Here is a 16,040-nt window from a genome sequence, read left to right as displayed (position 1 = left end):
TCTAGATAGATTTCTTGCCATCATCACTAGGGCCATCACTATCCAAAGAGTCATCACTATCCCAAGTGACCACATAGCATCCACCCTTCTTCTTCTTCTTCTTTTGGAAGGTCATCTTCTTCTCCTTCTTCTCCTTCTTTTCCTTCTTGTCCTTCTTGTGCTTCTTCTTCTCATCCTCAGCATTGTCACTATTGTAGGGACAATCCGCTACAACATGATCATGGCTCTTTCAATTGTAGCATCTTCTCACATATTTTTTTTGCTTTTGGTGTGATCTCTTCTCTTTCTTGCACCATAGCCCTTCTTTTTCATGAATTTTCCCATCTTACACACAAAGAGAGCCATAGCTTCATCATCCATGTCACTAAGATCATCATCATCACTTGATTCCTTCTTGGACTTCCCCTTATTCTTGGATGATGAGCTAGCTTTGAATGCCACACTTTTCTTCTTCTTGTCTTCATCTTCCTTCTTGTCATCCTTGTCAACCCCCTCCCTTTCACACAGAATGTCTCTTGTATCATGACATCACCTAGTACTTGGTTAGGGGTAATCTCCTTCAATCCTCCTCTTATGATAAGCAATCTCAACATCTCAAATCTTGGAGGTAGGCACATCAAGAACTGATGAGAGACATCATTATCATTGATCTTTTCTCCCAATGTCTTCAAATCATTGACAATCACTTGCAATCGATGGAACATCTCTGGAATGCTCTCATCTTCCTTCATCTTGAAGCTTGTCAACTTGTCCTTGAGAATATACAACTTGGCACTCTTCATCGCCGGTGTGCCCTCATATGTTTCCTCTAATCTCTTCCACACCTCATTAGCTCTATCACAATCCTTGATTTGCTCAAACACCTTGGAATCAATGGCATTGTATATGGTGTTGAGAGCCATTGTATTGCATTGCTTGTTGGTCTTGTCTTGGTTGGTGAGATTGTCGGGATCAATGATAGCATAGTCACTCTCGGTCACATCCCATACTTGATTATTGATTGAACCAAGATACATCTTCATTTTTCTCTTCCAATAATCATAGCATGTGCCATCAAAGAACGGTGGTTTGCCCCCCACATGGTTGAGCATAACTTAAGCCATAATTTGACACCAAGGTTGTTAAGCCTTTAATCAAACAGTGACCATGGCTCCGATACCACCTGAAAGGTCCTAATATGGCTAGAGGGGGTGAATAGCCTATTTAAAAATCTACAAACCAACTAGAGCAATTTGATTAGTTTGACAAATAGTGAAATGCAAACTTGCTCTAGCTCTACAAGGGTTGTAAGCCACCTATCTAACAATTCTAGTTACTATGATCACTAAACACACAATTTGCTAAGTCATTACTCACTAAGAGCTCTCACACTTGCTACAATAAAGAGGTCCACTAGATGAACTTAAACTACAAAGCAAGCTCTTAATTCTAGCTACACTAAAGAGCTTGCTACAACTAGTTTGCGAGAATGTAAATGAGTGAGTAGGGTGATTATACCGCCATGTAAAGGAGTGAGCCAATCACAAGATGAATACCAATTCAATCACCGAGAGAACACCAAAGGGCAAGAGACAACCAATTTTTCTCTTGAGGTTCATGTGCTTGCCGGCACGCTAGTCCCCGTTGTGTTGATCAACACTTGGTGGTTCGGCGGCTAAGAGGTGTTGCATGAACCTCGTCCACATAATTGGACACCGCAAGAACCTACCCACGAGTGAGGTAACTCAATGGCACGAGCAATCCACTAGAGTTACCTTTTGGCGCTCTGATGGGGAAGGCACAAGACCCCTCATAATCACCATGATCAGAGTCAGAGACAATCACCAACCTCCACTCAATGATCCTCGCTGCTCCAAGCCATCTAGGTGTCGGCAACCACCAAGAGTAACAAGTGAATCCTGCAGCGAAACACGAACACCAAGTGCCTCTAGATGCAATCACTCGAGCAATGCACTTGGATTCTCTCCCAATCTCACAAAGATGATGAATCAATGATGGAGATGAGTGGGAGGGCTTTGGCTAAGCTCACAAGGTTGCTATGTCAATGCAAATGGCCAAGAGTGTGAGCTAGAGTCGGTAATGGGGCTTAAATAGAGAGCCCCCACGAATAGAGCCGTTGGCTCTCTGTTCCCTGAAAAGTCGGGGCAACCGGATGCACCGGTCGAATTGACCGAATGCTGGACCCTAGCGTTCGGTCCTCTAATGATCGCCACATGTCATCAGCTTCAAATGCTGAGCGCCTGATCTTAACAGCTAGTCTGCTTCACACCACATGTTAAGTTGCGACCGAGCGCGCTGCTCAAAGTGACCGGACGCTCCATCACTGGAGTCCGGTTGTTTCCAATAAGGTTCCAGAGATGGTTTTTCACGACTGGACGCGTCTAGTCATGCCTGATCGGACTCGCCCAGCGTTCGGTCACTCACCCTCTTCTCTATGTGCCACCACATCAGCAGGACTGGACACTGAACAATGTTGAGTCAGAGTTCGGTCACCTACGTCCGGTCACAGGCTGAGAGTACCACCTTCTTTTATAATTGAACGGACGCTGGAACCCCGAGTCCGATCACTTCGAACTCAGCGTCCGGTCACTGTTTGACAGTGAAAAACACCTCCTTCAATTCACCAACTTCTCTACCCTTGCTCAAATATGCCAACCTCCAAGTGTATCACCTTGTGCACGTGTGTTAGCAATTTTTTACAAGCATTTTCAAGGGTGTTAGCTTTCCACTAGATCCTAAATGCATATGCAATGAGTTAGAGCATCTAGTGGCACTTTGATAACCGTATTTTGATACGAGTTTCACCCCTCTTAATAGTATGGCTATCGATCCTAAATATGATCACACTCACTAAGTGTCTCGATCACCAAACTGAAAAACTCCTATAAATTTCACCTTTGCCTTGAGCTTTTTGTTTTTCTCTTTCTTCTTTTCTAAGTCCAAGCACTTGATCATTATCATGGCATCACCATCATCATGTCATGATCTTTATTTGCTTCACCACTTGGAATGTGCCACCTATCTCATAATCACTTTGATAAACTAGGTTAGCACTTAAGGTTTCATCAATTCACCAAAACCAAACTAGAGCTTTCATGTGGGCAACAAACTCTGATCACGCTGGTGAGCAAAAACACCGTAGCCGCTGGGGCGTAGGTTTCTTACAGTCCGACTAGTTTTACTCAGCGTTTGTTTCCACAAACCTTGCCTCTAGGTTTTTAACGTGAGAAAGGGTCAGGTATAGAGAATGTCTACCGAATAGACATACTCTTACCAGCCCCCGAGTAAGAGCCGATCCCTTGCCGTTGCTAGGGTCGGGCGTCATTTAAAGATCAAGGGGTCGATAGCAAAACTAATAAGAGAAAACATGTGTAAAATAAGGGTGACCCATCTCTCAGCAGTGGCCTGAGTTGTCCAATCGACTTGGGTGACCCGCTGACACATGACTTACCTTGATGGCTCGAGTGACGGGTTTGAAGAGTTCTTACCAGATATGTCCGAGTGGAATCCGGATCCATCGTTCGTGACGGAGTCGACATAACCCATATGGGGCATCCTACTGCTCCTTACCCGTCTGTCGGCAGCGCCCCGAGCTATCCGACCGACTTGGGTGACCCACTGGCACAGGACTTTCCTACAGAGATAAAGAATGAGATCATCCTTCCCAAGAAATTAGTTAGGCAGATAAGCCAGGCAGTGAACTCATAATAAGTGGACAAGCTCTTAAATTTCGTTATGGCCCAATGGATTTTTAGCCCTTCTCCCCTTTTTGTATAAAAAGGTTAATGTATTCTGAGCCTTTCCGTTGTTAAGGCTGTAAAGCTCAGGGTGCGGGTGAACAAACTCTTATCACACTGGTGAGCAAAAACGTTGTAACTACTGGGGTGTAGGTTTCTTGCAGTCCGACCAGTTTTACTCAGCGTTCGTGTCTGTAACCCTTGCTTTTAGGTCTCAATGTGAGAGAGGGTCGGGCATAGAGAATGTTTGTCAGGTGGATATACTCTTAGATGCGTACCGGCTCTTTCCGTAGTTAAGGTTAAAAAGCTCAGGGTGTAGAAAAAACTCTGATCATGCTGGTGAGCAAAAACGCTGTAGCCGCTGGGGCTTAGGTTTCTTGCAGTCCGACCAGTTTTACTCAGCGTTTGTTTTTGTAACCCTTGCTTCTAGGCCTTAACGTGAGAAAGGGTCGGACATAGAGAGTGTCTACTGGACAGATATACTCTTATCAGTCCCCGAGTGAGGCCCGACCCCTTACCATTGCTGGGGTCGGGTGTCACAAAAGATCAAGGAGTTAATAGTGAAAACCAATAAGAGAAAGCGTGCGTAAATTTAACGGTAAAAGCAATGTAGTTGTTCGATGTTCTAGGCGTTGACAAAGATTTTGCCATCGATGGTCTTGAGCTTGTAGGTGCCTAGTAGCACCTCGGTAATGACATGCGGTCCCTCCTACGGTGGAGAGAGCTTATGGCGATTCTTGTTGCTCTGGACGAGGCGGAGCACCAGGTCCCTGATGTTAAAGGCCCGACCCCGCACTCGACGGCTGTGGTACCGGTGTAACACGTGCTGGTACTTTGGTCGAGCGGAGAAGGGCAACATCGCGTGCTTCATCTAGGTAGGCTCATTCCTATGCTCCCCCTTGTTGGAGCCTCCAGACAAGAACTGCTTCATGAGGATGCAGTCCTTATATAGGTGCTCGATGGGGAAAGCATGGTTCGGGCATGGCCCTTTGAGCAGCTTCTTGAAGTGGTCTAGGGTACCCTCGGTGGGCTTTGGACCCCTCTTGTGGTCGGCGGTGGCCACGAGCGAGCCCTCGCGCCGCCGCTTGTTCTTCTTGTTGGGATTGTTGGAGATGCCTTTGCCGACATCCTCATCCCGCTCGCCTTGCCTTTGAGGAGGTCAAAAATCGCCCCGACCGCCTCCTCACCCGAGGCATGGCCGGTGACGATGTCAAGGAGCTCCTTGGTAGTTCTTGGGCCCTTATGTCCTTGCTTGTGAACCAGGGGCTCGCAAGTGGTCCCGGACAGGAAAGCTCCTATGACATCGGCGTCGGCGATGTTGGGCAGCTCATTGCATTGCCGGGAGAAGCACCGGATGTACCCATAAAGAGTTTCCCCAAACTTTTGTTGGCAGTTTTTGAGATCCCATGGGTTCCCAGGACACGCATATGTGCCCTAGAAGTTTCCCACGAAGATCTATTTCTGGTCCACGCAACTTTGGATTCTGTTGGGCGGAAGGTGTTCCAACCATGTTCACGCCAAATCGGCCCGGAACAATGGAAGGTTGCGGATAATGAAATTGTCATTATTCACTCCACCGGCTTGGCAAGCAAGCCGATAATCCTCGAGCCACAGTCCGGGGTTTGTTTCCCCAGAGTATTTTGGGATGTTGGTCGGCGGTCGGTACCACGGTAGGAAGGTGGCGTTGAGGATGTGTCGGCCAAAGGCCTGAGGTTTTGGCAAGTTGGGGCTTGGGCTTCAGTCCTTGCCGCTATTGTAGCATCCGCCATGATGAGGGTGGTAGCCATGGCTTGCCCCCTCCCTCGCATCGCTGTGGATATGTCTACGGACATCGAGGGTGTCGTGCGTGTCACGGTGAAGGCCAAGACGCTCATACACCAGGACCGTGGTACATGGCCTGTCGCCTTGTTGTGCCTGGTGGACTAACACGTCCATGTTGGGTTGCTCTGAGGGCACGTGCTGGCTATCGTCGAGCTCGTGTCGTCGGGACAGTGAGCTCTCAGCCTGTTATGCCACTGCTCGCTCGAGTAGCGTGTGAATCTCATGATAGGCCTAATGATCCTCGGGTGTCGTAGGCCCCAGAAGCCCCCGGTGCAAGGCCGTGGTGGTGGCGATGTTCTGGCTTGCCGGGGTGAAGTGTGGGAGGGCTTCATCGTCCTTGATGATCCTCCGGTTTATGTCACGAGCCACGGCACATGCACGCCCACCGTCTCTATGGTGCTCGATCTCTCGCTCGAGCTCCACGCGTTCCCACTCAAGCTAGAGTCGTGCTTCCTCAAGCTCTTGGTGCTAGGCCTTCAGTTGCTCTACCCACAGGCGAGGTGGGCCCCCTGTATCCCTCTCAACCTTATCATCAAAGTCATTCGTTGGGGTAGCCTCTCCCTCATGGATGCTTTCGATGTGTCCCTCAGGGGTACCTGCCATGAAACATTCACGAGAGGGGTGATGGCTCCCCCTGCTGGAGTCAGAGCTAGAGGGCGACTTTGATTCTCTTGCGAGGAGGTCGTAGAAAGATTCCATGACATATTCGGGCATCCCCACGAACTCGTCGTTCGTAGAGGATGGGGGCGTGCGTTGCGCCACAAGGTGGTCAACGGTCTCTACGGCATGGCGCAGACCGAACGGGAGTGCTGTTGGGGTGCTCTTGATGAGGTATTCCAGGGAGAGCAGCTCTCCTCTGGCAAGCTACGTCATGACATTGGTGAATGAGAAGGTGAGGCGGCTCAGGTCCTCCTAGAACGATCGGGGTTCTAGGAAGGCACCAAGCTAGCGCTCTAGCCTCCTGTAATCAAAGTCGAATAGCTGGTCGCTCCCAGGGGCGTGGGCCTCCGGTGCGTGCAGCTGCAGCTCATCAAGCGCCTCAGCGAACGCGTCGAGGCTGGCGGGGTGGAGAGGTTGGACTGCTGCGGGAGCCTGCGCCAACTCTCCCTTCGTCGTGACGATGAAGTCTAGGTTCCCAAAGCGCATGTGCGTGCCCGAGACCTAGCTGACACCATGACTAGCCATCCGAGACCTGGTGTGGACGTCGTGACGTGCAAAAGGCCCCTATCTGGTGCGCCAACTATCGGTGTTTTTGGACTACCGACGAGTAAATTTGTATTTGCATGTCTGGTTCGGATGGTGTGCTTAGAGGACACGAGGTTTATACTGGTTCGGGCAGAAAGTCCCTACGTCTAGTTCGTCGCTGCTGCTCGTGTTACTAGCACTGAAACTTTGTAGTAGGGGTTACAAACGGGCGAGAGAGGGAAAGAATCCCAAGTCTCTGGTGGAAGGAGCGAGTGGGTGCTGAGAGCTCGATCGCTGCTCAGTCGTGCGTTCGTGTCGTGCTCTTGTGCAGATCTAGATCGAATCTCGATGGGTCGATCGATCGGTTCCCTTCATGGGGCATCCTGCATTCCCTTTTATAAGTCAAGGGAAAGTGTGGGTTACAACAGAGGAAAATGAGAAGAACGAGAGAAGAAAGAAGGCTGCCAGGACCGCCGGGTCCTTCTTCTCCTTCATGCGGGTCCAGCCAATCTTGTAGACGTCAACAGAGACGGCTCCACGTCGCGGCCCTGTTCGTCATTGACGCCATGCGCAGGCATCGTCTGCTGGTCATGGTGTCCCATTCCGTCCTGGCGGGCGTCGTGGTGAACTGACGCGCCTATCAGCGTTCGTACTAGGGTTAGGCTGAACAGCACTGGCACGCCCAATGCTGTTCTTGATGTGAATCCTCAGGTATGGCTCGTCATGGCCACGGGTTACATCGGGGCGTATCCGAGGCCCATACGCTTGGATCTGGAGTGGTTGGTGGCAGTATGAGACCCCGTCGGACGAGACGGAGCCCGTATCCGAGGGGTCGAGCGAGGCGGAGCCCGCACCCGAGGGGTCGAGCGAGACGGAGCGCAAACCTAAGTGTCGAGTGAGGCGGAGCCCACGGCCTTGTGGTCGGGCGAGGCGGAGCCCTCCCCCAGAGGTCGGGCGAGTCGGAGCCCTCCCCTAGAGGTCGGGCGAGTCGGAGCCCGCGCACCTAGGGTCGGTTGGAGCTGTAGTCGCGCTCTTGACTGCTCGGATGAATCAATATTGATGGCCATTAGCTCCTCTTCGGATATTCTAGTATTAGTCCCCGACACTAACCTTAGGTGCTAATGGATGCAAACAGGCTGCTTCTTTGTGCAGTATACTATACACTACCAAGTCCTGTTCATTCATGATAATATCGTGCTGTAGAGCTATCGGCATTCTGTTTATTTTTCACTATCATTCGTTCCGAAATCACTATTGCAAAAGCATCGCACGAGTGAAGTCTATCTGCACACACACCCAAAAAATCGAGAAGCCGTGGCTATATGCAAACTACAATCTCTCTCTATAAAAGATATTATAGAACTATAGACCATGTTCGCTTATCTTATAATCCATATTTTTCAGTTTATTTTTTTCAGACGAAACAGTGTTTCAGCTTGTTTTTTCAACGAAGCGAACGGGACCATACTAGTTAAGTTTCTCATAGTTAATACTCTATAAAAAATATAATTCTAACGTAATACTAAGTTAAAGTTTTTTATATTTACTAACTATATATACATATATCAATATTTATAGAATCTAATAAGTACGATTAAATTTATTATGAAATATATTTCATACTATACTTAATTGGTGTCATATGTATTAATATTTTTACCTATATTTTGGTAAAATTTTAGACACGAGAATTAAAAATACATATAGAATTGCATTCTTTTGGAGACGAAGATAGTATAGTCTTTGCATGAAACGTATGAGTTAATATATACTACTGGTAGAACTTCCAGATATTTTATTGGGACCAACTACTAATCCTATCTCATCAAATAGCAGTAGGATCTTAGAGGAAGACTAATAATACAACATGTTGTCGTCCGTATGTAATTCTTACAACCAATCTATCTGTCCACTTAGATATTTGGTTAGCCTACTTACAGTGTACTTGTTACTTGTTTGTTTCACAAGATTTTTTTATTGTTCTTGTGTATAAGCCGACTCCTGCTTCTTTTTTTCCTCTTTTTTTCCACCTTAGCATACAAGCACTTATTATTTTTGCTCTTATGTAGAGTAATCCTCCTGCAGGCGCACTCATCAAATTTGAGCGACACGTGGAGCCCACAGCCCAATCTCTGCTTAAACAAGCGACAAGAGAAGGACTTCCATGGCCTTCTGCAGCTGAAACGTAGGATATACCGTGTGCTACGTGCTAGGACCCCATCAAGCGGCTATTTATACCTTCTCGAACCAATCAATCGCCTGCTCCCTCCAGCTCTAGGGTACGCCTCCACAGTACACACTCCCCAGTTCCAATCCGATCCCCATCGTCAGTACCAACTACCGCGCCGTGCCGCGCGCCGCCTCAACGGCGGCGGTGCCTTTTCGCCTCATCCCTTCTCCTACCCGTGCACTCACCGGCGTTGCCTATGCAGCATCGCATGGGTGGCTTCCTGCTTTTGCCGGCTTTAGCCTTGGTAGTTGCGTCCGCGTGGGCCCCGGTCACCTTCGGCGACCCGCAGGCCACGCTGCTCAACCTGGGGTGCAGCCAGTACAACGCCACGCCCGCGTCCGCCTTCATCGCCGCCCTCAACTCCACATTCGCCAGCCTCCGCGCCAACCTCTCCGCTGCAGGCGGCGGCGGCGGCGGCTTCGCCACCGCCGCGGAACCGCGCGCCGCCGCCCCGGCGTTCGCGATGGCACAGTGCCGCCCATACGTCGCGGGCCGTGACTGTGTCGCCTGCTTCGACGCGGCCGCCGCGCGCCTCCGCGCCGCCTGCAGCGCCGCCGCCAACGGCGGGCGCGCCATCCTCGACGGCTGCATGCTCCGGTACGAGAGCGCGGCCTTCTTCGACCAGTCCACGCTCCCGGGCAACACGCAGGTCTGCAACGGCTCTGCCGTGGAAGCCGGCGGCTTCGCGGACGCGGCGCGGGCGCTGGTCGCCGACCTCGCTGCGGCCGTGCCTCGTGTCTCTGGGCTCGCCGCGGCGGCCGCGAGCGGCGGCGTGTACGCGGCGGCGCAGTGCGTGGAGACGGTCGGGGAAGGCGGTTGCGCGCAGTGCCTCAACGTGGCGGTGGCGAACATCGATGGGTGCCCACCCAACTCCGACGGCCGTGCCGTGGACGCCGGCTGCTTCATGAGATACTCTGATAAGTCTTTCTTCCCAGCGAACTCGACCGTGGACCTCGCCGTATATTTGCGCTCCGGTGAGTTCATCTTTGTTTACGTATCATGTGTTTTTGCGTGGGTTATTAACCTAGGCTTCCATGTAGTAGATACTGGCTGCTCCGCGGCAGTTGACAAACCCAAATTGGCTGCTCCACGGTAGTTGCCACGGGAAATGACATTTTTATCCCTCACCTATTTCGTGTCATGGCTCCTCCAAAAACGGCTTCACCGGTGAAGTTAAAGCCGGTGAAACCAGAAAAACTGGCTTTTTTCGGCTTCTAGTTCATTTTAATCCCGGCTTACAAAACGACTTCACGCTACCGTGCCTCGATTTATGCAAAATAAATGAAGCCGAAGCCGGCATAAGCCGTGCCAAAAAGGCCCTTCTTCTATCTCTATCCCTTCCGCGCTCGACCTCCGGCCATGGCAGACGCCGTCTCCAGCAGCCAGAAATGCCGGCGGTCCCCGTCCGCTGCGGAGGCGGAGGAAACCGACGGTAGTAGTCTCCTCCGGCACACGATGTGCGGCTCCCCGGCGTACGTGACCCCCGAGATCCTGTCGCGGAAAGGGTATGAGCCGGCGAAGGTGGACATCTGGTCCTGCGGCGTGGTGCTGTTCGTGCTGGCGGCGGGTTACGTCCCCTTCAACGACGCGAGCCTTGTGAACATGTACCGCAAGATCTACGCGGGCAGGTACCGGTGCCCAGGGTGGTTCTCGCCGGCGTTGCGCGACCTGCTGCGGCGCGTGCTGGACCCGGACCCGTCGGCGCGCTTTGACACCGACGGCATCGTGGCACCCGTGGTTCCGCCACGGCGCCAGCGACGAGGAGCTGGGCCGCCTGATGCACGGCGGTGGTGAGCAGGAGGAGGCGTGGTTTGGGCCGGCGGAGACCAAGGCGGACGAGGATGACAGGGAGCCGACCGCGTTCGACATCCTCAACTTCTCCCCGGGCTCCGACCTGTCGGCGCTGTTCGTCGGCGTCGGCAAGGAGCGGGTGTTCGTGGGCGAGCCCGCCGCGGCCGTGCTGGCCCGCGTGGAGGCGGCCAGGCGGAAGGGCGGGTAGCGTGTGCGGAAGGACGGGAAGAGGGCCGGCGGTGGACCCGTGTACGTGGAGGACGAGGAGGGCGGCGACGACGTGGTGGCCAAAGTGAGCGTGTTTAGGCTCGCGGACGCCGTGTCCGTGGTTGAGGTGGTGAAAGGCGAAGGCGCCGACGCCGCGCTGTTCTGGACCGAGCTGCTGGAGCCGGCCGTGAAGCCCCTGGCGCTGAAGGGTGAAGCCGTGCGTGCCCGCCGCGAGCGAGGAAGGGACAGAGACAGAAGAAACAGATGAGGGGCAAAAATGTCATTTCCCGTGGCCGGTTTATGTTGTCAGGTCGAGTTGGCGTGCCACGTCAGCGAAAATGGCAAGAATGTATCAAATGTTCTCTCTCGATGGTAAATATGTTGGAGCAATTTTAAGAGTACTATCTGAAGAGGTGACATCCGTTATAATGGTAAAAAGTTAAATATCCCGCAAAATTTATATATCTAGAAATGTAAAAACGTCTTATAATTTAAAATGGAAGAAATAATAATTAACTCCTTATCCAAACAGGTCTAGCTAGCTAATAATTTAGCTAATTAACAACTATTTCACTAATTGGATCAAACTAGCTAATAGCGACTAATATTAACTGTGACTTATTAGCTAGCTAACAATTAGCAGCTAATGAATCCAAGCAGGCCTTAGTGTTATACCGGGGGGCCATGTTACGGATGTTTCTCACTCGTACGAGTAGTATTATGGATTAAGCAACCAATTCCCAATGATTCGTTGCTGATCTGCATTCTCGTTTAAAATTTGTGATTCTGACATTACCAGTACGTTCAGCAAATCACTTCTAGTCTAGAAGACTAAAAGTCAATCGCACTGCTTTGCTGTGGAGGGTATTTCATCCCAAATAAAAATGGACACCAAGCCAGCAGATGTGGTGCATGTGAAAATTTCTGTTCTGGTGCGTGTAAAAGAAGCGACTCTATAATGCTCAAACAAATTTTCTTTTATCATACATGTGTACAGTTCAGGAAATCCAATGTTTCAGATGATTTTTGGTGTATTCTAATTTTTCAGGAAGTTAGGATCAGTTAATGTGCTCCAGGGATTCGTCTTGCTCGAAATTAGCTTGTAATGGATATTCAAATAGAAAGTTTCAAAAAAAAAAGTAACGAGTTCGACAAATAGAACTAACGAAATATTATGTCTCCAGTCAAAGTTTTTTCAGTTTAGAGTTCTCAAATGCATGATTGCTTGCAGTTTTTTTTTTCAGTTTAGAGTTCTTCAATGCATGATATCTTGCAGGGAAATCGAGCCAAAAAGGAGCGATCATAGGAGGCATTTTGGGAGGTGTAGCCTTCCTGCTTCTTGTTGGCCTGTTGACTTTGTTATTGGTACGGCGTTCTAGAAAGACAAAGCCTCGTAGAGGTAAATATTGTGAAGTCTAGCATTTATCAGACTTGCAGTGTTGTGATTTTTGTCTAATTTTCCAATGGAAGTATAAAATATGTCAGATATTTCTGTTGTTTGCCATGAAATTCTCTTACAGGGATTCAAGTAAAGTAAAATATCACGTGTCAAATGTTTCTTTCATGAGAACACTGCCCAATGCTATGCCCCTATTGTTTTGTGTTGCATGCCGCATGTTTAGCTTTATAACCAATGGTTGTCAATCATATTATTGATACAAACTTAACTTGGTTGGCTATTCCTATCTTATGAAACTTGCTGAAAGACAACGGCTTAAGAAGAGTACATTAACGAATAAAAATAGAAATTTATTTTTTCTTTTACGTAACCATAGGTCCACTGTACACATGTTTTCATAGCCACCATACGCTGATTTCTTCCTGAAATAAAATTTGTGTCCATTTATGTTTGCTGACTTATAGTCTTCAGTACTTTTGTGCTTTATTTGTTTTAGCCTGAGCAATGTCTTACACTTTACTGTATAAGGCTATTGTAGAACCACAGTAAAGTAAAAGCCAATTCGATACATGATCTAGGTAAATATTGAGTTTGTCCATTTTTGCTCACGACAACATGGCAACTTACAGATATTTTTAGTCTCAAAGATATATTATGTATAAAATGTCTTGGAGTTTATCCAAGATCCATTTATATCTGTTTTATATGCAAAAAGTATAATCAAGTCCGTTTTTAAAAATGAAAAAACAGCGTCATCGCTGTATTTTGTAATTACATTGGTTTGCCGAAAGTCAATTGGAAAAACTGATCAAACACTATATTGTTTCTGCATTTCCATGTCTGAATGTATTATCTTTTAGGAGATATACTTGGCGCAACAGAATTACAAGGTCCAACAAGTTTCTACTATCATGATCTTAAGGCTGCAACCAATAATTTCAATGAGAAAAGTAAACTCGGCGAAGGAGGTTTTGGAGATGTATATAAGGTATGCTGATCATATAATTTTCATCCTCCATCGAAATTTGCTGATTGTATGCAGCTTTAGAGAACTAGAAAACTTATAATTAAGAAAATTTTAGAAGCAGTGCTTTTCATTTCTGACAGGGTTTGCTGAAAAATGGGAAAACAGTTGCAGTAAAAAGGTTAATAGTAATGGAAACTAGCCGGGCCAAAGCTGATTTTGAAAGTGAAGTGAGGTTGATTAGCAATGTTCATCATCGGAATCTTGTCCGGCTTCTTGGTTGTTCTCGGAAGGGCTCTGAGTTCTTACTTGTCTATGAATACATGGCAAATGGCAGCCTGGACAAGTTCCTCTTCGGTATGTTACTCGAATCTATGATTCTCAGGCGTTTGATGCTTCATACATTATTTTCTTTGGTTTTCAGGGCACTTTATGACATGTTGAGAAAATTCATTTTATTGATGTGTCTATTAGTGCACATTTGCTTGTGCTAGATGGCCCCATTTGTTTTATCTGAATACCACATCCACACCTATAACTAGACTAAATCCACTCCAATTGTTTGTGTATTTGAGAGGATAATTGCTTTGCATTGGCTAACATAACATTTTTGGCATGCACTCTGTGCAATTGTTTCATTTTGGCATCACAGGTGATAGACGTGGAACCCTTAATTGGAGGCAGAGATTTAACATTATTGTTGGCATGGCTCGTGGTCTTGCATACCTTCATCAAGAGTTTCACGTCTGTATCATACACCGTGATATTAAATCTAGCAATGTTCTTCTTGATGATGACTTTCAGCCTAAAATCGCTGATTTTGGTTTGGCGAGACTTCTACCTGATGATCACAGTCATTTGAGTACAAAATTTGCAGGAACATTGTAAGTTTAAATATGCAAATATGGCATGTAGTAATATGCACTTGACTTATTTTTAAAATTATATTTTCTTTTGATCAGGGGCTACACTGCTCCAGAGTATGCAATTCATGGCCAACTATCGGAGAAGGTTGACGCATACAGCTTTGGTGTTGTCGTCTTGGAAATATTAAGTGGTCGGAAGAGCAATGATACAAGGCTTGAACCTGAAACACAGTACCTGCTTGAATGGGTATCCATCATTCTCTTCTCCTGAAACCTCCCTCTTCTTGGTGCATGCATTACCCCATATTGCTGCCATATCTCATATTTTTCATGCATGGTTTTATAAGTCTGTAATTTATGCTTACGGTTTTATTTTAGTTTCATACTAACTGAGTGAGATGAACACTCCACTGGATTTTCACTATATGCTTCTGAAGGTTTAACAAGCAATTGACAAAGTTCCAGCACACAGCACAGCCTTCTAGTGTTTTCTTATTAGTTTTCATCAGGATCTGGCTTGGATACTTTGACCAGTTCCATTTTTTATCTTTGACATAAAAAGAAAAACCATTAGCAGTGCTGCTCATGTTCCTCATCTGTATCGAATGTAACTAATATTTTGTTCTCTACGAACTCATGTGGTGCCAAGATCCCTTTTTGATCATCCCCTATGGTTGCACAGGCCTGGAAGCTATATGAAAGTGACAACTTAATGGCCTTGCTGGATGAGTCACTAGATCCTGAAGAATATACACCGGACGAGGTAAAAAGGATAATGGAGATAGCCCTTCTCTGCACTCAATCAGCTGTTGCTGCAAGGCCAATGATGTCAGAAGTGGTTGTGTTGTTGTTGACAAAAAATGATCCAGAGATCCAGCCCACAAGGCCCACTTTTATTGATGCAACAAGTAGAGTGCGAGGCGAAACATCCTCCAGTTCATCTTCTGCCTCGAAGGCGACCATATCAGTTTCTCAGTTTTCGGGCAGGTAAAAAGCATTGTATATGACTTTCCTTCTTTTTTCTATAGTAACAACATTTGTAATCAGTATATGTACATATAGGATATATATCTATATAGCAGGGAGTGACTGATTACTTGTCAGCATATATGACAGCAGTGTAAATCATTTGAAATTTCCCTTTTGTTCTTGTACTATGTAACTATCCATGTGGGTATGTGGTTCACATGCATGTTTTATATATGTGCTTTCTATACATGGCATTGTCTATCTGAGAGCATTTTGTGTCCCAAGTTGTATGCATATTGCATTGCAGTTACTGTATTTAAATTTCTAGCAAGAACTACAAAGTGCATTAACTGCTTGCTAAGCTACCATAGACGACGACAACAACAATGCCTTTCAGTCCCAAGCAAGTTGGGGTAGGCTAGAGTTAAAACCCACCAAGAGCCTCAAGTCATGATTCAGGCATTTCAATAGCTGCTTTTTCAAGCACTCCTATTCAAACATAGATCTCTAGATATATCCTAAACTTTCAAATCTCTTTTTTATTGCCTCTCCTCATGTCAATTTCGATCTTCCTCTACCTCTTCTCATATTATTAGCTTAGCTTAGAACTCCATAATGCACTAGTGCCTCTGGAAGGTCTCCTTTGGACATGGTCAAACCACCTCAATCGATGTTGGACAAGCTTTTTATGGCAGAACCACTTAATCTAATGCCTCCCAGGAGTACTTATCTTCTATTAGACACTAAGTACTCAATGGAGGACACTAAATTACGCAATTCCGTCGGAGCACACCCCAAGGGAGAACCCGAAAATCTATATTTTTCCATCAGGATCACAAATGAGAGAATAAAGCTTACAACATTCTTAAAT

The 16,040-nt window shown here is 47.4% G+C and overlaps 1 protein-coding gene and 1 pseudogene across 2 annotated transcripts; both read left to right on the top strand.

The window, feature by feature from the left end:
- Positions 1 to 8,986: 8,986 nt before the first annotated feature.
- Positions 8,987 to 15,428, top strand: LOC136524931 (cold-responsive protein kinase 1-like). 2 transcript variants are annotated; one of them, XM_066518126.1, is made up of 7 exons: positions 8,988 to 9,947; positions 12,248 to 12,370; positions 13,231 to 13,358; positions 13,478 to 13,691; positions 13,987 to 14,218; positions 14,297 to 14,447; positions 14,883 to 15,428. In XM_066518126.1, the coding sequence occupies exons 1-7, from the start codon at positions 9,170 to 9,172 to the stop codon at positions 15,189 to 15,191; spliced, it is 1,935 nt and encodes a 644-aa protein (XP_066374223.1). In that variant the 5' UTR covers positions 8,988 to 9,169; the 3' UTR covers positions 15,192 to 15,428. The 2 variants fall into 2 exon arrangements, with proteins under 2 accessions (XP_066374224.1, XP_066374223.1); XM_066518127.1 differs by lacking the exon at positions 12,248 to 12,370 and having other exon boundaries at positions 8,987 to 9,947.
- LOC136513411 (CBL-interacting protein kinase 29-like) lies at positions 10,333 to 12,236 on the top strand (annotated as a pseudogene).
- Positions 15,429 to 16,040: the final 612 nt, after the last annotated feature.

The sequence above is a fragment of the Miscanthus floridulus genome, chromosome 2, assembly GCF_019320115.1.
Source record: "Miscanthus floridulus cultivar M001 chromosome 2, ASM1932011v1, whole genome shotgun sequence".
In the NCBI taxonomy this organism is placed as follows: Eukaryota; Viridiplantae; Streptophyta; class Magnoliopsida; order Poales; family Poaceae; genus Miscanthus; species Miscanthus floridulus.
Note: the sequence above shows the minus strand (reverse complement) of the source record. Positions and strands in the feature narration are given on the sequence as shown.